This window comes from Schistocerca gregaria, chromosome 2 (genome assembly GCF_023897955.1).
Source record: "Schistocerca gregaria isolate iqSchGreg1 chromosome 2, iqSchGreg1.2, whole genome shotgun sequence".
Taxonomy (NCBI): Eukaryota; Metazoa; Arthropoda; class Insecta; order Orthoptera; family Acrididae; genus Schistocerca; species Schistocerca gregaria.
In genome coordinates this window covers 545,381,891-545,404,051 of record NC_064921.1, presented here as the reverse complement: position 1 = coordinate 545,404,051, position 22,161 = coordinate 545,381,891, and the positions used below count along the sequence as shown (strand labels likewise).

At 39.8% G+C, this 22,161-nt stretch overlaps 1 protein-coding gene across 1 annotated transcript in view; it reads right to left on the bottom strand.

Moving 5' to 3' along the window:
* The window catches only part of LOC126331737 (nose resistant to fluoxetine protein 6-like), a 242,767-nt gene extending 221,106 nt beyond the window's left edge, over nucleotides 1–21,661 (bottom strand). The window contains exon 1 of the mRNA XM_049996518.1: nucleotides 21,380–21,661. Coding sequence (XP_049852475.1) covers nucleotides 21,380–21,614 — 235 coding nt within the window. The 5' untranslated portion in view covers nucleotides 21,615–21,661. The remainder of the gene's footprint in view (nucleotides 1–21,379) is intronic.
* Nucleotides 21,662–22,161: the final 500 nt, after the last annotated feature.

Sequence of the window (22,161 nt, the reverse complement as noted above, 5' to 3'; positions counted from 1 at the left end):
CGTCATGAAGCCGTTGTATCCTGTCCTGAGGCTGGCTGGCCTGCAACTGTAGTAACTGGCCCTTGATATTCTGGATACTGACACTGGGGCGGAGTTGACGTCCGCGCCGGTCCCACACATGTTCTATCAGGGGCAGATTGCGGAACCTTCCTGGCCACGGGAGAACCTCAATGTCGCGCAGATAGCTCGTAGAGAAACCCGCTATGTGCGGAGCAACACTGTTCTGTTAAAAAAAATGAGAAGGAAGATCAAATGTTTTCTAAAATGATTAAAAAGCAAAAAATAAGGCAGGTTAGAGAAACGGTTGATACACTTTTGAATGATGTTCGAAAGCATGTACAGAAAATTAGACACGTGAAATGTTTCTCAAATCCTTTTTATTTTTTGCTTTTAGACAAATCATTTCACAAAACATTTGACCGTTTCCTTTGTAAGTAGGCTGTTTAGGTTTTTTTATTGGTAACGCCGCCGCCATGTAGCGCTCTGTATAAAAATCACTGGCTGTGCCGTGTGCAGTCTGTGGCTGGTTTGCATTGTTGTCTGCCATTGTAGTGTTGGGCAGCGGCAGCTGGATGTTAACAGCGTGTAGTGTTGCGCAGTTGGAGGTGAGCCACCAGCAGTGGTGGACGTGGGGAGAGAGATGGCGGAGTTTTGAAATTTGTAAGAATTGGTGTCATGAACTGATATATATATATATATATATATATATATATATATATATATATATATATATTATGACTATAAAGGTAAATACATTGTTTGTTCTCTATTAAAATCTTTCATTTGCTAACTGTGCCTATCAGTAGTTAGTGACTTCCGTAGTTTGAATCTTTTAGTTAGCTGGCAGTAGTGGGGCTCGCTGTATTGCAGTAGTTCGAGTAACGAAGATTTTTGTGAGGTAAGTGATTTGTGAAACATATAGGTTAATGTTAGTCAGGGCCATTCTCTTGTAGGGATTATTGAAAGTCAGATTGCGTTGCGCTACAAACTATTGTGTGTCAGTTTAAGCACAGTCTTGTATAATTTTTCAAAGGGGACGTTTCATATGGCGACCCTGCCAGGATACCTCACTGGAATCTTCGGATTTTTTTCTTGTAGTTTGTGTAATTAGTGTAGCTTTTGTTTATTGCTAGCGCGTAATCATAGAGAGAATTTCCTTTGTAGTTGCAGTCTTTCATTTTTGTACAGTAAAACAGTTTTGGCATGCATGTAGTTTTTGCATGAAGTATTTCGCAGCTGCGCTTGCACTTAACTAGTTATTATTTTCAGTGCTATGTTAATGTGTTTTCTTATTTTGCTCTTCAAATTGTGCTTTTCTGTGTTGTCGTGTGAAATATTGTGACTATAATGGCGTGTGAAAACGTAATACTAGGCTCCAAAGTAAACTGAGAAATGACAGTGAAGAAGAAAGCAGTGTGTTAGCGCCACCATGTAATGAATTAACTAATGTTCAAAGTAGTAATTTGGTAATTGTGTTCAAAGTAGTAATTTGGTAATTGTACATAGGGAAATGGAGCGGGCTGCAAACAATGGTGTAGACAGTGAAACAATTAGTGAACAGGGAAGCATTATCGATCGATCGGTTGGCAACCGCTCGCCTCAGGAGTCCGAAATGACAGGACACATTCTTGCAAATACTGTAGATTCAGGTTTTGCGTCCTCGCCGGTTTCTCAAATAAGTCAAGACACATTTTCTGTTTTTCAAACTGCGAATATTGCCGGTTCAAATACATTGCCGAATAGCACTAAGGAACATGTTTCAGACACCAGTGCACTGTTATTACAATTAACGCAAAAAATGGGACAAAAGCTTCAAAAGTTAGACACAATGGAACAAAATCAGAGACAAACACAGCAAAAGCTTCAAAAGTTAGACACAATGGAACAAAATCAGAGACAAACACAGCAACAGTTGGACACAATGGAACATAATCTTCAAAAGTTAGACACAATGGAACAAAATCGGAGACAAACACAGCAAAAGCTTCAAAAGTTAGACACAATGGAACAAAATCTTCGGAAGTTAGACACCACACTTGAACAAACACGTGAAGATTTAACTACTGAGTTACATAACATTGAATCGAAATGTCAAAAAATCTGTAATGACGTAAAAACACAAATTTGTGAGCATTTTCAACCTATTTTTTCGCGGCATGAAAACGCATTACAGAATCACGAAGCAGCCATAAAAGAATTGCAAACTGTTGTTCGTGAAAATCACGACACCTTGCAAGCTAAAATGGACTCAGTTGCATCCACTGATCAGGTTACGCAACTTGCAAGAACTCAGGAAAACTTAAAGGACACAGTAAATTCGATTTCAACACAAATGGACACTCTGAAACTTGGTTCGGAAAAACACACTGAGGAAATGTGTTCACTATCGGAGAAAGTAGCCGAACTTTCAGATCAGTTCATTAATTTATCTGCGAAGGTAGATGATAATCTGAATGACACAAAACAGGCAGTCTTTAATGACACAGAAGAGTGCGAACAAATTAGGAAATTCAAACAAAGTCTGAATCAAATTAGTAAGCAACACCAAAGAGAAATTCGGGAAGTACAAGATCAGCTGGCACAGGTAATACAACAATTACGTATTTCAGAGGACACTCGCGCTCCAATACGGGAAGAGGGACATAGGAATATGGAACAGCCACAAAATAATAACACAGGGCAATTCGGAAATTATGAAAGAAATTGGTAAGGTACACCGAATTTTGAGATGGAACCGCCGAAACGACGTAACAATGATCGACATGCGACTCGCCGACATGATGATTTTGACTATAAGCTGTTCATTACTACACGTAAATTCAAAACATTTAAGAATTCTGGCAACGAAATTCATCCACAAGCGTGGCTTCATCAATTCTCTCATTGTTTTCCTCCCAACTGGTCATTAGAGCACAGATTAGAATTTATGTGTGGCTACTTGGAGAATGAACCAGCTGTAAGAATGCGATCGGCCATTCACGATTGCCACAGTGAAGAAGAATTTTACCATGCCTTCCTCTCAGCATATTGGTCTCAAGCTACACAAGACCGAGTAAAACATGGCATCATAATGATGACAAATTTCGAACAATCTGAATTTTCAAGTCTTGTGAAATATTTTGAAGACATGTTACATAAGAATCAGTATCTTTCAAACCCATACAGCCTGTCAGAACTCATCCGCATTTGCTTAATCAAATTGCCTGAACATTTACGGCATATTATTTTGGCAGGCCGTTGCAAAGACGACATTGAAGCTTTTCAGGGACTCTTACAGGAATTAGAAATTGACACTGACAATCGCGGAACGCGAGAACAGGAACACAACAATTACAGGTCACATACGTCGCAATTCCGCGATGAAAGAAATAATAACTGGACACGACAAGGCTATTCTCACAACACAAATCGTGACCAAAACAGACACCATCCATATGACAACCGTTGGCAGAGTAGTAATAATTACAGGGAAAGATCACCTCTCAGCAGTAATGAATATCACAGAGACAATCAGAGAAACAGACAATACGGGAACCAAAATAATTATTATCAAGGGAGACGGAATAACTTCAGACGCAACGGTCCAGCGCGCAGTTACGATTCAGGGAGAAATTCTCCACCACTTAACCGACAAGAAATTAATTACAGAAATTACCGACATGACGACAGACGATATGATCGTAACGACAGACCTGAATTGCATCAGAATTGGCGGGATTCAAACAGAGCAGGATCCTCTCGGCAAGGTGAATTTGTAGAAGTTAGGTCTCCTAATCCTAATAACGGCGCGCGCCAACAAAGAAACAGACAATGACTCCCACCGCAAGCTAACCGTGAGCAAAATTCCAGTGTTCCTTACCGACGTAACCACATGATAATTGCTTTTCAGTTGACAGTCTGCGTACTAGGAAGAGTAAAGGTTTACACCACATTTTACATGTAAAACCGTTTATTAAGAGATAATCTGCTTTTTAAGTTTGTCTTTGCCATAAAACATTTCACTTCACATTTGTAGTATGTTTTGTCACACTGAGAAACTGTTAACATGCAACCATGTTTGAAGTTAAATACCCAGTCAAGAACCAAGAGAACTTATTTTAACAGAAATTACGAATGCATTGTTATAGTGAACAGACATTACAGTGTTATTGTGTGTGTACATTTTTGCTTGATAGTTGCACGATTACCAACGACTATAAGGCTTACATACTTAGAACATATACTGTTAATGAGATTTTAATGCAACATTTTGGTTTAGTTGAAAAGACATTCTTTATTTGAAGTACTTTCTGTGAGATTAAAGATGACTTAGCATTTGGTTTCTTTGATAGCTACACGATTATATCACGACGCTATTAATGTGTGACACAATTTACATTGTGCTTTTGCGGTGTATCTGTTTTATATCTGCACAGTTTTTCTGAATTCTTCTGGAAAGGAAAACATGTTTTAGTAGTAACTTTGTGATATAGCTACAATGAGACAGCCTTTTCTGTAGCACAACAATACGTTACAGTACAGTACTTACTTCATCACGGCAATAAGCGTAGTAACTACGATATCTATACGCAAAGCATTTCACTTTTGTTTATCATGAGGTAAGTACATTGATTTCTGTAGAACTTAGCTTTCGGAGGACGATAACTACGACACTCCCACAGAGATTATCTTACAACACGACGCACAGTTTAGCGCTACAGTACGCGTATTTGAGTGACTAATTTTGTACTTAAAACATTTATTTTTAAAGATATTTGAAATACCATGATACAAAGGTTTTCCGTGATACATTTCATTCCATTGCTGTAATCTGTAACATCTGAGGATATAATTACATTAATCCTCAGGGGGGGTACACGCCTTCTTTGTGTACCATGTGTGTGGCAAGCACAAGGAGCCCTAGCTAATATGGTATTTGCTTATACAACTTTACACATCGGTACCATATTTCTCTAACACATAAATTACACAGCTATCTGATCGTTTAACTGAGAGAAACAAACATTTATTATACTACATCAGTGACAGATGTTTACGCAATTACACAGTCGGATAACTTCACACTTATGAAATTGTATTTTGTCTCTACTTGTGAACTGTTCATATTTTTTCGGAACCATTGTGATAATATGAGAGCTTTGAATGTCGTATTTGGTATGGGATCATGATTTTTAAAGTACGTTTGAGGTAGATGACACTATTGAAATGAGCAGAGAATTTTTTTTAGGTTTTGAAATTATTGGAGGAAGCTACGACGATTTTGAGAGTTGACTGAGGTGTTATGATGTTATTATTATGATGACTATGTGTATTATGCTGTTGCGGTATGTTTATGATCAATAAGCTGATGCTATATGAGTTATTTGATTATGTCACGTATCTGTTATGATGAAATATTGAAGAAGTGTCGACGAATAAGGTAAGGAATAATGAATAGTGGTTAGGGACTCTGGTTTGTGAAAATGGATGATGGAAACCAAGAATCGTACTTTAAGAGTTATGAAATGAGTGTAAATGCGTAATGTATCACAATGCCGCAGAAAATTTTTTGGACTCTGTTGTATTTATAGGATTTTATTTTCTACACATTTGTAACGCAATTTCTCAACCTGTGAAAATATTATTATATGAGACTGTCACTGTAGTGGAAACTGCTGTCGTAAATTTTTCAGTAAGAAAGGTAAGTGAAGACCTGCACATAATGCGTCGTGGGCACCCAGCTGTGCGACAGTCACCTGGAGAAAAGCCATTAGTGTGTGCCTTTCAGAGGTAAAAAAAAAAAAAGAATCCATTATCCTCGCTTTGACATTCCTTTGTAGAAAGCATAGTAAATACGACACCCTCAAACTTGAAAACATGATTACACTGTAGAGTTCTTAATTTATGATATTTACTGAAATGAAATGATGAGAAACGTTTCATGTCTATTGTCTTGCTAGTTGAAAGATTGTTTACTGCACTATGAAACGCCATATGGCTAGCGAATGACGTTTCACGCCTTGCTTTGGCTATTTCGTTTAATATCTAGTTTCTAGCTGCACTGCAGCATTGATTACTATAAAATTTAATGGATGTACTAATATAAATATTTTATGCCTACAGATCCAGTAGATAATAACTTTATGATGTACTTAAAAAAATGTAGGAGCTCAAAAATACATTTCCCTTCACAGGAATTGCATACAGAATTTTCTTTTCAAGTACATGGTAATATTTATTTACAATAAGTTTTTGTGGTGCACCACTTTAATTATATAGAAAGCCATGTCTCCACAGTATCCTTTATTTCAGGAGTGCTAGTTCAGCATGTTTCGCAGAAGAGCTTCTGTAAAGTTTGGAAGGTAGGAGACGGATACTGGCAGAAGTAAAGCTGTGAGTACCGGGCGTGAGTCGTGCTTCGGTAGCTCAGCTGGTAGAGCACTTGCCCGCAAAAGGCAAAGGTCCCAAGTTCGAGTCTCGGTCGGGCACACAGTTTTAATCTGCCAGGAAGTTTCATATCAGCGCACACTCCGCTGCAGAGTGAAAATCTCATTCTGGAAACATCCCCCAGGCTGTGGCTAAGCCATGTCTCCACAGTATCCTTTCTTTCAGGAGTGCTAGTTCTGCATGTTTCGCAGAAGAGCTTCTGTAAAGTTTGGAAGGTAGGAGACGGATACTGGCAGAAGTAAAGCTGTGAGTACCGGGCGTGAGTCGTGCTTCGGTAGCTCAGATGGTAGAGCACTTGCCCGCGAAAGGCAAAGGTCCCGAGTTCGAGTCTCGGTCGGGCACACAGTTTTAATCTGCCAGGAAGTTTCATATCAGCGCACACTCCGCTGCAGAGTGAAAATCTCATTCTGGAAAGAAAGTTTTGTTTGCAAAATACTGCAGTAAAACAAACCCTGCCCTTTCCTTGTGTTATCCCACTATGTGTTTGTGTACCCTTGTGTATTTATGTTCTTCCTGTCTTTATATGTTCATCTGATACGACTTATGTTGTAGAATTTTCTAATATTCAGCTACATTCACTATGATGAGGAATACTGTTATCCTCAAATATAATTTGCATTAGTAATATGTCGTTTTCTTTGTAAATATGTTTAGAAATTATTTATTCTGTTCTGTTTTAATGCTCATGTGTGAAGTTGATGTTTCGAAATTTATTTTAATTTTTTATGTATGTGCTCCTGTCACAATTCCTGCAACACTGATGTATTTGTTATTTCGATTCTTTTGTAAAGCCTGTATTACTGCAAATGTTATCTGTACTATTATGTTCTTCAATGATATATTTTGTACCTTTGTTATTGTATTCTTATGTTATAAAATTGTAATTGACACCAGTTCATCAAATTAAGTGACTTGTAAATTACATTTCACTGCACACATTTCTGTTGGTCATTGTATATGGACAATATGTGAGAAGTAGGGACTGATAGTGTTTGCACGTGTGTTAATAATTCAGCAAGGGACTGGATAACACCATTGCTGGATCTAAGGACATTTCAAACAAATTCTTTGTGATTGGACAAGTGGTGGTTTATGGACTTGCTATATTCTTCGCAAGACTCTTCGAGGGTGATTGTGCACCTGCACATTCGCAACAGATGGCTGCTGGCCATCTCTACAAGGACTACAGTGGGTCTACACCTTTGATGACCCACCAATACCATTATTTCTACAAGGACTACAGTGGGTCTACACCTTTGACGGCCCACCAATACCATTATTTCTACAAGGACTGCAGTGGGTCTGCACCTCTGGTGGCCAAACCAATAGTAATCTCTACCAGGACTACAGTGGGTCTGCTCTGAGATGACCTACCTACCAATATTCTTCAAAACTTCGACTGACTCTGCTGTGGGTTTGCTCTGTTGTGGCCCATTACCTGTCTGCATGTCAAGAGTCAGCACTGTCTTTCCGTTGGAGGGACAACACTACTTCTTCAAGACTGCATGGAAATCCACTACTTCTGTGTGCATTTTCTTTTACTACTCAGAATCTGAGAAAAACACTGCAATTTTACTTTGATGAATGATCAGGACTGTCTTTATGGACTGTGAGAAAATTTTAGCTTTTGACCAACATTGTATCGATAAGTGTGTGCATTTTATTTCTTTGTCATTGTAATTATGAAAAAATTTTTCAAATCTGTATTGGCCACTGCCCAAAACAATTTATAAATTTTTTTGTGGGGAGCATGGGGGCTATGTAAGTAGGCTGTTTAGGTTTTTTTATTGGTAACGCCCCCGCCACGTAGCGCTCTGTATAAAAATCACTGGCTGTGCCGTGTGCAGTCTGTGGCTGGTTTGCATTGTTGTCTGCCATTGTAGTGTTGGGCAGCGGCAGCTGGATGTTAACAGCGTGTAGTGTTGCGCAGTTGGAGGTGAGCCGCCAGCAGTGGTGGACGTGGGGAGAGAGTTCCGTAGTTTGAATCTTTTAGTTAGCTGGCAGTAGTGGGGCTCGCTGTATTGCAGTAGTTCGAGTAACGACGATTTTTGTGAGGTAAGTGATTTGTGAAACATATAGGTTAATGTTAGTCAGGGCCATTCTCTTGTAGGGATTATTGAAAGTCAGATTGCGTTGCGCTACAGACTATTGTGTGTCAGTTTAAGCACAGTCTTGTATAATTTTTCAAAGGGGACGTTTCACCTTTTGTGTTAGTTTTTTCGAGTTTTGTTCAGTCAGTATTACATATCGATCGGTATTCTGTTCTTCTAGAATTAAGTGTATATACACCAAGAGAAAGTAAAGAAGTTTCAATTTATGCCTTGATTTTATATTTGTTTTATTTTTTCAACATGAAAGAACGAATTGCACTATTTTTACACCAATGAAACTTTTTATTTACATTGCTAGCAGCAGCTACCCATCAAATATTTCATTTTTTCTTTAATAACTAATTGAGTTGTTCTTAATTATGCTGCTTATTTTCAAGCAATTAAACCTTTTTTGCGAAATTTGTCACATTGGTCCGTTTGACAGCCTACTTGTCCATTTCTCACTCTTCGTTCAGCTATGAAAATTCGGACAAAAGGCTATTGCACATTTTATCGGCATCTTGCTTGAGCTCCACTCAAACATTTGACCAAAACTGGCACCACGAGACTGTCACATGAGCGGTAACACATGACGACGCAGGATCTTTGGGACGTACCTTTGTGTTGTCGAAGTTCCCTCAGTGACTATCAGGCGTGACCTGAAGCCATATTCTACTGTTCCACACACTTTGACTCCATGAGTACCACCATGGTACCTCTCCAAAACACTGGAAAATTGCGTGTTATCTCCAGGACGCTGCCATCGTCATCAACGATCGACATGCGGGGTGGTGGAGAACAGCGATTAATCACTGAACAGAACACTACAGTTGAACATCGGGCCATTGTGACATCTGAATGCCCCTCAAAAGTGGATATTCTATGATTCGACCAGCCGGCCAATTGTAGACCCACCCTTATAAACTCTGTCGGTGCTAATAAACATGTCTCACACCAATACGCGGCATCCCCGTGTCTTGTTCTTCACGCCCTTTATACGAAGAGTGGCTATAAAATAACGGGCCTAGTCCCGTAAAATATTTTGTTTCGAAGATATACATAGGCCCATTCAGTTATTGTCCCTCTCAACATGCTCTCCTATAAAGCTCAATGCGAATTTTCAGTTGATGGAGAAAGTGCTGGAAGTCTGCCTCTGTAATCTCCTTGATGACACGTCCAGCTTTTTATTTCACTGCTTCAACGGACTGAACTTATTCCTTTTAATGCAGATTTGATAACAGACATTGCGTGATGCGCCGTGATTTATCTTGATGCAGAACACATGATTCGTTCTTTCACAGTTTGCGTTGTTTTTTTTTTCTTATTTTCTCATGGAGTTGGACAAGAACCCCGTGGTAGTAATGTTGATTAATTGTTTGACTTTCAGGAGCCCAGGGAAGATGCACAGTTCCATGGATAGCGAAAAAACCAATAATCATCACTTTGAATCTTGATTTGCTTATTCGAGCTTTTATCAATCTCGGTGAATTTGGGCCCTCCAGAGCATGAATTGGCGCTTAGCTTTGCATCACATCTGGAAAAGCAATATTGGCCACTTGTTATCACTTTTTCCAAGAAATCAGGCTCATTTTCAAAAGTTTCGAAGTGTCAGTACAAACATTTTTACGGGCTTCCATTTAACTGATCGTAAAAATCGGACCCAATTTCGCACACTTTTACCCTGTTAAATTGGATATTTAAAATTGGCCTTACGCATTCTTTGTTAATTTCTACAGTTTGAGCAATCGATCGAATGCTCAACCGACGGTCAGATGAAATCAGATTTATAATTTTGAAGGGCGTGAGTCATCTTCAACGTCTTTTCGGCCATCTTGGTAACTTGAAAGTAACAATTTTTCCAAGTTTCACTTTGAAAGTTCACAACAATTCGTTGCTCTATTATTACACTTATCATTTTTCTGGCAAAACAAAATAACAACTCTTGCACAAACGAAGGCCATGTCCCCACTGATTTGTCTGCAGGCACCAGTGATGCCACGTTCAACAGAAGGCTTCACGCTTCACAGCTATTGGTAATTCACCTTTAGTGCATGCATATTTATTCTGTGACAGCATCAGTCCCGTTGCTTTATAGTCTCATCTTGTATACACTGCCAGGCCTGATAACAAAACTAAACACAAACAATACTAATGCACTCGATGGTAGGACGATGTGTAAATGTAAAAAATTGAAATTTGTGGTAAGGACTATGGACCAAACTGCTGAGGTCATCGGTCCCTAAGCTTACGCACTGCTTAATCTAACTTAAAGTGACTAATGCTAAGGACACACAAACATCCATGCCTGAGGGAGGACTCGAACTTCCGACGGGGGGAAGATGTGTAAATGTATAAAGCTACAGTGACATCCGATCATGTCTTCAGGAGGCTTCACTTTCTTTTCTGGCTGTGTCTCTTGTGTAAACTGTGACCAGCAACTCGTAGTAATTTGAGACAAGTCGTGTTTCAGAACCACCGAGAGCCGCTGATGAAATAATTCATTAACTGCCGACTTAAAATCATATGATCATATTCATGTATTATTATTTATAACAACCTACTGGGAAGCTTTCTTACTGCAAAGTCAAAAAAATTGGTAATTGATTAAATTTGTAACTGAATTTTACTGTTTATTTTCGTATTTTAGTGTTTACTGTAATTTTGTTTAGCTGACTAACTAGTGATTTAGTTAAGAAGATTTATAAAGTACATTTTGGTTGCCCTGTTGGTGATCAATATAAAGATTATGCACCTCATATTGCGCGCATAGCCTGTACTACCACTTCAGCCGAACCGTTGAAAAGAAATTGCCGAGTTATGCCGCTCGTTTTTCGAATTGTGTGATGTGAGCCGAAAGATCATTTTGGAGGCTTTTACTTCCACTCACAAATAATGGCGCGAATTCAAACGAAATTAAAGAAATAAGGAATCGAAATGTATTTTCAGTGAATTGACCAGTGGCCCGAAGAGAGGTGTTACCTGTTCCTGTCTACAACTTGCACGCCACAGGTTTACAGAGTCGGTTACGAAATGCTGCTGTTCCTTGCACCTGTCGGACGACTGTAACTTCAAGAATCGCTGTGCCGTCAATGAATGGCCTATAAGTAGTTCATAAATACCTGGGAAGGAAAACGTGAAAATCAGTCCATCGGTTGACCCCAATTAAATCATTTCGTGTTCTTTTCATCCTAAGTTGGGACTTACGATGAACTTCGTCAAAAGTGTGGATAAAGGAGACCAGGTCTTCAATCAACTGTAAGTAAAGTCTCCTAAAGTGAGTGAAGGAAAACTGAAAGAAGGTATATTTGTTGTACCCCAAATAACAAAATCGAAGAAAGATCGTAACTTTTATACCAAACTCACAAATATGGGTTTTGCTGCTTGGTTCTCTTTCAGAACGACTGTGAAGGGCTTTTTGGGCAACACTAGAGATGATGACTATGTTTCCATTGTGAATGATCTGTTATTAGACAGCTGCAAGAACATGGGGTGTAGAATGTCGCATAACATTCACTTTTTACATTCCCACTATGCGTTCTTTCAGGAAGATTTGAGGAGCCGTAAGCGATGAGTGGTGTGAGCACTTTCACGAAGACCTATACTCGATTGAACACCGTTATCAAGGTCACTGGAATCCATTGATAACGGGGAACAACTGCTAGGCTCTTTTTAGGGAGACTGACGGAACGGCAAACTAAAGAAGAGCATCATTGTCACAGTTTTCGGATACCCAAGAAGATTAAAGTTTAAAATATATTCTGAATTAATTTAGAGCTTCTGTTGGTGTCCTGTATTTTAATACATGTTTTAATATCATTGAATTCTAAAAATTCTGTCAATATTCGCCAGTATGTTTTTGATTCCGATGTGTATCTAAGAAATGTGACGTGATAGAGGAAAACTGAATTTACCATTGAGTTCAGCATCCGAAAATTAGGTAAATCCGCCAATTTACAAATCAAATGCAGAAAAAAGTTCAAAATTTTTGAGTAGTGTAATTATTAGGCAGCAGGTCTTGATAACTCTGAAATGTGCTTTCAAAGTTCTCCTTCCAGTTGATATGTGGAACATCACTGATTTAAGATCTTCTAACAAACGTTAAAATCTATGTTGTCTTTCTTGACTAATTTGGTCTGTTTTGATTGTGATCAGGAAAATGACATTATGGTCTTTTGTTGACGCACCGACCAACAACGTCACTCCACAACAATGTGCTTGGGCACCTGAACATCCAGCTTTGATTTTTTCGCCGTGTAGAAATGACTATATTATCGTTTGAAAAACACAGCAACTAATATGTTACTAACCACCAGCGATAATGTTTTTGACACACAATTTTTTTGAAGAGACACGGTCTACTGTTGTACATACAAGGTATGTTCTAAAAAAGACCGAACTTTGCTTGTAACATCTTACTGTTCATTGTACTACATTTTAAGTACTGTCTCCCTCAAAGCACTCACATCCACTGCCAGTACACAATTCCCACCGTTTCTTCCATATTCTGAAAGCCTCCTCGCCTGCTCTTTCTGCTATGGCGTGCAGGTCTCCTGTGGCATTATTCCGAATCTCCTCTGTGTTTTGGAAACGACGTCCTTTCAATGTGGTTTTAAGTTTGGGAAACATAAAAAGAGCTGGTGGGGCTAAATTTGCAAGATAGGGTAGATGGGGCATAATAAGAGTCTGATGTCTTGCCACAAGCGAAGCGTGTGCCATTGCATTGTCATGATGCAACCAAAACAGGTTTTTCACTCAAAACAGGATGGCATGATCAAACGTTGATGTCCACTTTTTCAGCATCTTCTCATATTTCATAAAGACGATAGTATTCATTTCAACTGTTTCTCTCAGCCTATATCCCTCTTATTTAGAAAATAGTATAAAATGGCTGTTATTAGTAAATATCACCTGTCCACTATAGTATTAATTTTTTGTTTTAAACTTTCGTTTTCTATACTTTTAGCCAATGCATATGCATATAGTTTCTCAACTAATATTGTTAATGTTACGTAATACATTACGAATGCATATAGATTTCTTTTCTTCTTTTTCTTTAGCGTTTGTCCCGCCTGGTGGCAGTGTCCTCTAAGTGGGTTCGCCGTCTCCATTTTGTTCGATGATGGGACGTGTCTAATGAATATATGCAACCTTCAAGTCGTTGTGCAGAGTGTCGGCCCATCGCGGTCTTAGTCATCCCTTGGTCTCTTTCCCATGAGTTCCATTATGTATGCTGCCTCTGCATGCAGTACATGTCGGAATTATTGCAGTCAGCTTTCTTGCATTTTCTCCTGGAATGTTGCGACCCCGAAACGTGTCAAAAATGGTTCAAATGGTCTGATCACTATGGAACTTAACTTCTGAGGTCATAAATCCCCTAGAACTTAGATCTAGTTAAACCTAACTAACCTAAGGACATCACTCACATCCATGCCCGTGGCAGGATTCGAACCTCCGACCGTAATGGTCGCGCGGTTTCAACTGCTGCACCTAGAACCGCTCGGTCACTCCGGCCGGCCCGAAACGTGTCGTACGAAACGTGATGGTGTCGTAGTGTCACCTGTCGGTCTAAGTATATCAGTCTCCATGACCCCCAGTCTTCATTCTGTCGCTTTTGTAACTTGCCAACATCTGGTGCCGTATAGAGCAATAAGACAGATGACAGTCCGGTAGATCTTTGACTTCAGATGATCCTTAATCTGACGATCGCAGGTGACTCCTGCTATCATTCGCCACTTTATCCAGGCTGCCTGGGTCTTTGTGTTGACCCCCTTGTAAGCTGGCCGTTGCTAGAGATGGTAGAGGCCAGACACTTAAAACTTTGATGCTCTCGGTACACCTTCGTCAAAGTTGACGGTCCCTCGTGGATCTGATGTCATGTACCCAGTTTTGTTTTTGTTAAGCCACAGGCCATATCGCGCTACTTGTTGGCGCTGGAGCACAAAAGGGCGAAAGCCACTCGCCCCGATGAGCTCCCAGCAGATTTATAGTGTTGTCAACAGTAGAATGGCTAACAGATCTTTTCAACCAGACCATCAGAGAAGCTAAAGTACCAACAGATTGGCTGTGGAGCATCAGTGTACCAATCTTCAAAAAGAAATGAAGCCTGAGTGTTCTAATTATCGCCCGAGCAGATTACTGAACCACGCGATGAAGATTTTTGAATGCATTGTCGACAAAAGGATTAGCGAAATAGCCCAAATCACTAAGAACCTAGCCGGATTTGTGAAAAACTGTGGCATAACTGACAAAATCCATGCTGCATGGATGCTGGTTGAAAAATGGCGCGAAAAGAACAAGGCATTGCACCTCGCTTTTCTAGACCTCAAAAAGGCTTCTGACAGGGTACACCATGACCTCATTTCGTTAGCACTTCGAGAATATGGCAGTCCAGAGTACCCTGTTTACTAGGTACAGCTTCTGCATGTTGAACCGAGGAGCTACGACTAGGCGACTGCAGGAGCATCCAATAACTTTTGCATCACAGTAGGAGTCCACCAATGCTGTTCATTCTTGTGATGGTCACTGTCACATTAGACTGGGTCTTGTAACTATCACGGATACTTCTCTACCCTGAATTTTATTATTATTATTATTGCGAGACACAACTTTGTAATCAATCGAAAGACGTAACAACTTCAGAAATAGTAAAAAGTCGTCTTATTATATAAATAGAGAGAGCAGGTCTAAAGCAAGCAAAAAAACTGTTCTAGAACATTTAAACGAAGATTTCTACTGTTGAAAGAATGAAATTTCGCGACGCGATCATCATTCGTGTATGTGGAAGGTCATTCAGTCAAGACGCTTAATTCACTCATAATACTGCGTGCATCTCATACATTTCTACCTGAGTGCTTGACTAAGCAATCAGAACGTTTCTACAAAAGTTTTGCCAGGTTTGTAGAACATTTTCACTCCCACCTCCGGCCGTCAGGCTTGGTCGATAGCTCGCATCCGGCGAGCTGTACACTGCCTTTGCTCATGTGAGGATCTTTGTTCGGCGGACTCTATGCAGGTGAGGCAGGTTGCGTTTGGAGGGGGGGGGGGGGGGGGGGAGGAGGAGGAACGAAAAGTCGAAGCTGAGCGGTCGGCGTGGGCAGACTTGCAAGAGTCGATGTTCTTGTTACTTCGGGAGGCGTGTCCAGTATTTCCGGCCCAGGTAGTTTTCTAATGGACTGCTCCGAGCCAGCCTTGCAGGACGGAGCAGTGTGGCTGTGCATCAGGCCTGCGAGTTCCTTGGGTACCTTGCTCGGGAACAGAGCCGTAAGTTGGCTGCCACTTACTCCACGGTGAGCATCGTTCGTGAGAACTCTAGTAACACCCGTCTCTGTCGTCAGTAGCCTGTTGTATTGGAGCACCTTGGCGGCTGCCTCCTTGCGTGGATTGAAATTAATCGTCGTACGGGCGCACGGTGATCGATTGGTTCTTTGCTAAACGAACCGCCAACATGTGCTCGGCACGCTCCTGTAGAACAGTTGGTGTGGCTATTAGTGTTCGTTCCTCTTAAGAAAACTGTGGGCACCTTGTTATAAGTGTAAGTAGGTTGTTAAGGTTCTTATATTGGTAACGCCACGTAGCGCTCTGAAAATCACTGGCTGTGCTGTGTGCACTCTGTGGCTGGTTTGCATTGTTGTTGGCCATTGTAGTGTTGGTGGGCAGCTGGATGTTAACAGCGCGTAGCGTTGCGCAGTTGGAGGTGAGCCGCCAGCAGTGGTGGATATGGGGAGAGAAATGGCGGCTCACCTCCAACTGCGCAACGCTACGCGCTGTTAACATCCAGCTGCCCACCAACACTACAATGGCCAACAACAATGCAAACCAGCCACAGAGTGCACACAGCACAGCCAGTGATTTTCAGAGCGTTACCAATATAAGAACCTTAACGACCTACCTATGTAAGTTAAGGCTTAATGACTGTATCTTCTGTTTTGATTTTAAGACTTAGCGAGCTGGGCTCTGCTAACCGTGGATTAAGAAGAGAGGTCCGTTCTTCCTTGTGGCAGAAAGCCTATTTGTACTTAGTAGCATAACCGTGTTTTAAGGTGTCACAGGCACCTTGCAGAATGGCTAGTAGTAGATTCTGTTTAATGCTCCGAAGCTTTTAACATCTGCTACGTTTGTGTTTGAATTGTTCCAACAGCTGTTTTCTAAAGATATCTGAAGCGCCTAAAATTTGTCTAGACTGTGTGATTAGCCTCGAACCGTCTATATAACGACGGTTAATGTGCTTAGTGGCTTCTGGAGATTTTTTCCTGAAGGCACTTGTACATTTGTTAAGGTGATTTTAACAATTTCTATGATTAATGCTTTGACATTTTTTGATTTTGGCGCCCCCGCATTTGTATTTGACTTTAGCGTTGTTTCCCTGAAGCGAGCCAAAGGCTTATTGTTGTGTTCTTGCATAGTCTAAGAGAGATTTTCTGTGTGTCGTAGTTACATCACTACTTTATTTCTATCGTTGGGGCCGAGCACTGGTGACCGAGGTCTGCGTCTGAATCTATTGTGCTGTCTGAGGGCTTGCACCACGATCCGACGTCGGCCGACCAACTGGAATTTATTCGTATTTGAATTCCTTTTTGTGACAAGAAAATTTTGAAACATGGTTAAAGATTAAAAGGAGGCTGTTAATGTTTCTTTCACATACAACTTTAAACAATATGTCTATGTGCAGTAATCTCTCCTGGATCTCTGATGATGGATAAATTCCGAAATGCGTCATATGAACGATAAAGTCACTCCTTGCTTGATGTCTGACTTTTACTACTGCGAACCAGTTAGTCTGAATCAAGAACAGCTGACTGTTTTAATTTGAAGTTGGACAAAAAAAATTACAGATTTACAGTTTAAGGATTTACTTTTCTTTGGTTGTACTGTGAAACCTTGCTTCTTGCGAAATTGTATGATTCTATGCCAATGGGAAGTATCCTATAGCTTTTGATGAGTGAGCTTGCGAGTGCTAAGACATGTAACATAAATGGCCGTATCTTTCGATTGCATTGACTTAGAAGCTTCAGTGTTTTACACCGCCGAAGAGCTAGAGACCTTACTATGTGACATGAATTTCAACTCGATACGTCTACCCGTTACTGAGAAAAACGGTTTTTAACAGTCGGACAGACAGACAATGCTATAAGGGAACCGTTCTAACCGACTGAGCTACGGAATCCTAAAAAGCACAGCTGGGCAGGTCTCTTGAGAATGGAAAACAGATGGAGTGTGGAAAAGGTTGTGTTCTGGAAACCACCTCGTTGGAGAAAAGGAAGAAATTGGAGGATGACTTTGGATTCCTATACGAAAGAAAGAGTATGTAATCTACCATGATAATGGTTGGTAACAACTTCTACCGGCTACCAGCTTCTTCTGTTACAAAACAAAACATTGTCATGAAAGTACTATGGATAAAATATCTATTATTCCTTTACGAGACAATTAGGATGTACTTCATTCTTGATTAATTGCATGTATCAGTGATAAGTTACTTCACAGAACCACCAATTCATGACAAAAAATTGTCGTTTCTTGTGATATAATTACAGATTAACAGTTTAAGGATTTATTTTACTTTGGTCTTACTGTGACAAGAGTGAGATGAACTGAAAACTGATGAACACTGAAAAATGAAATAGTGGTTAAAGCGGATAACTGCGTTGGATTGCTGTAACATCGTGAGAGTGCACGGTTGTGTGTAGAGTCTACACTAGAGAAAACAAATGAGACAAGCTATGTTACAAAACCTTATCTTCTTAATATGATTGACGTACACTGGAACTGGAAAGTTTGAAAACGGAGAAATGAAGAAAATGAACCTTTTCTCCGCTCCTGAACGTTAGCTATTTGCGACTGTGTGTGTTTTAATAGCATCGTTTACTTAACACGAGTCTTAAAATAAGTGAAATAGAGTTATGTACTCTTCTTTCGAATCTGTGTTCTTGCAAATGGAATATAGTGAGTTATATATGACGGTAAATTACAAAAATGCAGAATGACAACGCTTTACAAGTGTTTTTTCCTTTATGACATGGGTTTGTCAATCTCTTCCTCTCTCATGATTCAGTGTAATTCAACGGCTCTTAATTCCCTCAAGATCATTATGTACCAATGAGATTTTTTTAATAATCTATTATTCTTATATTCTGTATTTTATTGTCATTCAATGTTTTAAAATGTTATTTCGCATAGTTAACGTGAAATGAAGGCAGTGTCATAGACCATGCAATTTTTTTAAAAAAATTAAAAAGGGATCAAATGTTTTGCGAAATGATTTGTCTGAAAGTAAGAAATGAAATAGATTAGAAAAGCATTTGACGCACCTCAGTTGCTCTACATGATTTCGAGCATCATCCAAAGGCGCGTCAAATCTTTCTCTGATCTGTTGTATTTCTTGCTTTAAGACAAATTATTTCAGAGGAGAGTTACTTGATTTTTTAAATTCTATTTTTCTCAAATTTTATGCTGAAAGCATGTTCTTATCGACACCTTATTTACTCTTCATAGCGGCTACTATTCTCGAAAGATACTGAATTTACTCTTTGCTTCGAAGGATACCATTTTGACAGTTAAGTAAATATCATACCATTGTTATTTTTTTGTCCGCAGTGTAGTTAGGCTTTGTAAATATAAACTTTTTGACACCTTATTTCTCTTCCTAGCATCTGCTGTTCTCCAAATGTCCTAAATTTAATAATTGATTCGAAGGAAATCATTTTAAAAAATCAACTATCTCACCAGTGTAACGTTTTGTACGTAAAATAGCTACGCCTTGAAGAGGAAATGTTTTGACACCTCACTTGCCTTCCTGGTATCTTAGGTTCTTGGAATGTCTTATATCTAGCACTTGATTTGAAGGAAGCGTGTTTGACAATTAATTAATATCACATCAATGTAATTCTGAATGCGCAAAAGAGCTAGACCTTGAAGAGGTTAGCTTTTTGACACTTCATTTACATACGAATAGCTAGCAGCAACTATTCGTGATACATTTCAACTTTCCCCAAATCTGTTCGTTATACATTTCAACTTTCCCCAAAACACTAATTAAGTTTTTCTTAATTACTGTGTTTACTTTCAAGCAATTAAATATTGTTTAGCAAAACTAGACCTGACGCTGGTCAATTTGATACCCCATTTGTCACTCTCTTCGTTTGGCTGTGAGGATTCGGACAAAAACCCATTGTGTAATATCTAGAGAGTGTTGTTTCGCTCCACTCAGACATTTGACCAACGATATATTCCAGTTACAATGGCAAATTTTACCCAACAGTTGTGTAAACTGCAACGATTTGGGAAAAGTAATTAAGCAAATTACTGCAAAGAATTAACTTAAAAGCAACTCCACTTAATTTTTAGATATCACATAAGGCAAGATGAAGATATCTACTCCAAAACCGATGAAATCAAGAATGGCCGTACAGTTCTTACACGATGAGCCCGAATCGGAGAAAGACTAATAGAGAAAGCGGTAAAATCAAAAGGTCTATAAGCTGTAGATGTAGCATCAACTTGTACGCAATCGCACAGCTGGAGCACCTGGTTCCTAACTGCTGAAAAGTTGTAGGTTAGTTGAACAGTGTGGCTCCACGTGAGCTTCTGCACCTACATCGAGCCAGTGCTCCCCTGCGGGGCCGAGCGGTTGCCAACCGCGCAGCCCGCGCCAGTCAGCTCGCGTGCTATTTGTTCGTTTCTTATCAGTCGACTCGACTGAATCGAGTTATCGAGTAGTTGTACTTTCCTATGTAGCACGCGCGTCCGTGTCATCGTATTTTATACGTTTCTGTATGGACGTAGATAGCTAACACATACCTACGAGAAAAGTCGCGGCCGTTCTAGTGACCTCGATACTTTATGCTGTGTGGCATTTGTTCCCGAAAAGTCGCTAATATTCTGCTGTTTTGTGATTAAAAAGAGACTAATGGGAGAGATTCTCCAATACAAGCAAGCAAGCATAAACGCCTTTAATTATCGTGATTCTGTTATGCAAATGTTATCTGTTTGTCCTAGATGTGACTATCCTATTTGCACACGCTGTACAGAATATTTGCTTGTCTATCTGCATATATTGCTACAGTAGAAAGAAGTTTTTCAACATTATGGTGTAGAAAGACATGGCTGACGAGAATGAAGGAGGATCGCCTTAATAGGTAAGCTCTGTTGAACACTCACCCTGACATTGATTGTCCTATTGAAGATATAATTAACCAATTTGCCAGGAAGAATAAACACATAGAATTCATCATTAAGGAAGAGAACCACAATTGTAACTTTCTTATATCATAAGATGGCATTGTCTTGTACACGTGTATAGTCAGTTTAAATAAAACTTTCTTAAACTTTACATGTGACTTGATTATTTTTTATTACAGTAAAATTAAAGGTAGTTCAAGACATCTTTAGCGCCCCCTCCCTGAGGTTTTTCTGTATCCGCCACTGCATCAAGCACAAATTGTGGAGAGTGGTTTTGTGATCACGCTGCTGTATGTACTACCATCTACATCGTGAAAAACTGCCCGAAAAGAAGATTTCTGCACGAGAGGAAGAGAGTAGCATGCAATTTATGTAGCTGAAGGGTCAACCAGTTCACTGATTCGAGTCCCGGAAAATCTTCATAACAATAAGGGCAAATGTCTACTTTGTGTAAAACATTAATGTAAACATCTACTTCTGTAACTAAACACCATTTGTAGTTGTGCCGCAAACGACAGTAATAACAGCAAAATTAAGATATTTATTTATTATTTAGAAAATAGTCTGTATCAACAACAGAATTTCGACCTTTTAATGGAACAACCCACAGATTTGAGTTATAGTTGAGCACCTAACACAAATTACACTCAGAAAGAGGAGAGCCTTATAAAGATTTGTTTACTTACTTCGAAGAGCCCAGTCGGGAGGCGTGATTTTGTTGAGGAGATTGTCCAGATAGAACAGGAAATCGCTTCTGCATTGCTCTGAAATGACATTGCGGGCCCTGGAGAAGTTTCTATAATACTGCGAGAAGGTTCCATGACCAAAAAGGTCTATGTTCACGAATGCGTTTACACTGTTGGTTGCGCACAACGCAACAGACACCAGCACAATCGAAATCAGTGTCCGTGAAAATGACATAATGGCCTGGTCGTCACACGCCAACTACCGAACGAACGACACTGATATCAAAACGGAATGTCTCAAATTAAAACTGTTTGCTTGTTCGAGGTAGCCAGAGTGCTGGGATGCCGATAAGCCTATCGTTCAGATGGTTATCAATAGTTACGTGAATCACCAATGAAGCACGAGGCGATTAGAAAAGTGCCCATATGGCACTCCATAAAACTCGCTTGTGAAAAGGTGAGAAGAGGAAACTAGAACACCAAATGCAGAGAGACGGATTAGGAGGGGGATGTTTGTCGTATTGATCTACAAAAACTGACGAAGACAACCGAAATGCAGCAGGGATTACTGGAGTTCGTAGCTTTAATGAATGGGCAACAATAAGGAAAAGATATACGCGTCACGTTTCGAAAACGGGTTAAAGCAGTGAAGTGGTGACACTCAAATATACCAGACAATACATTATTATTTTCTTTCAGAGAGTTAGTTTCCGTCAGGTAACGTTTGAAAGGAGACTTAAAAAGCTAATGATCTTGGAATGCATTAGACTGGAAGGGTTATG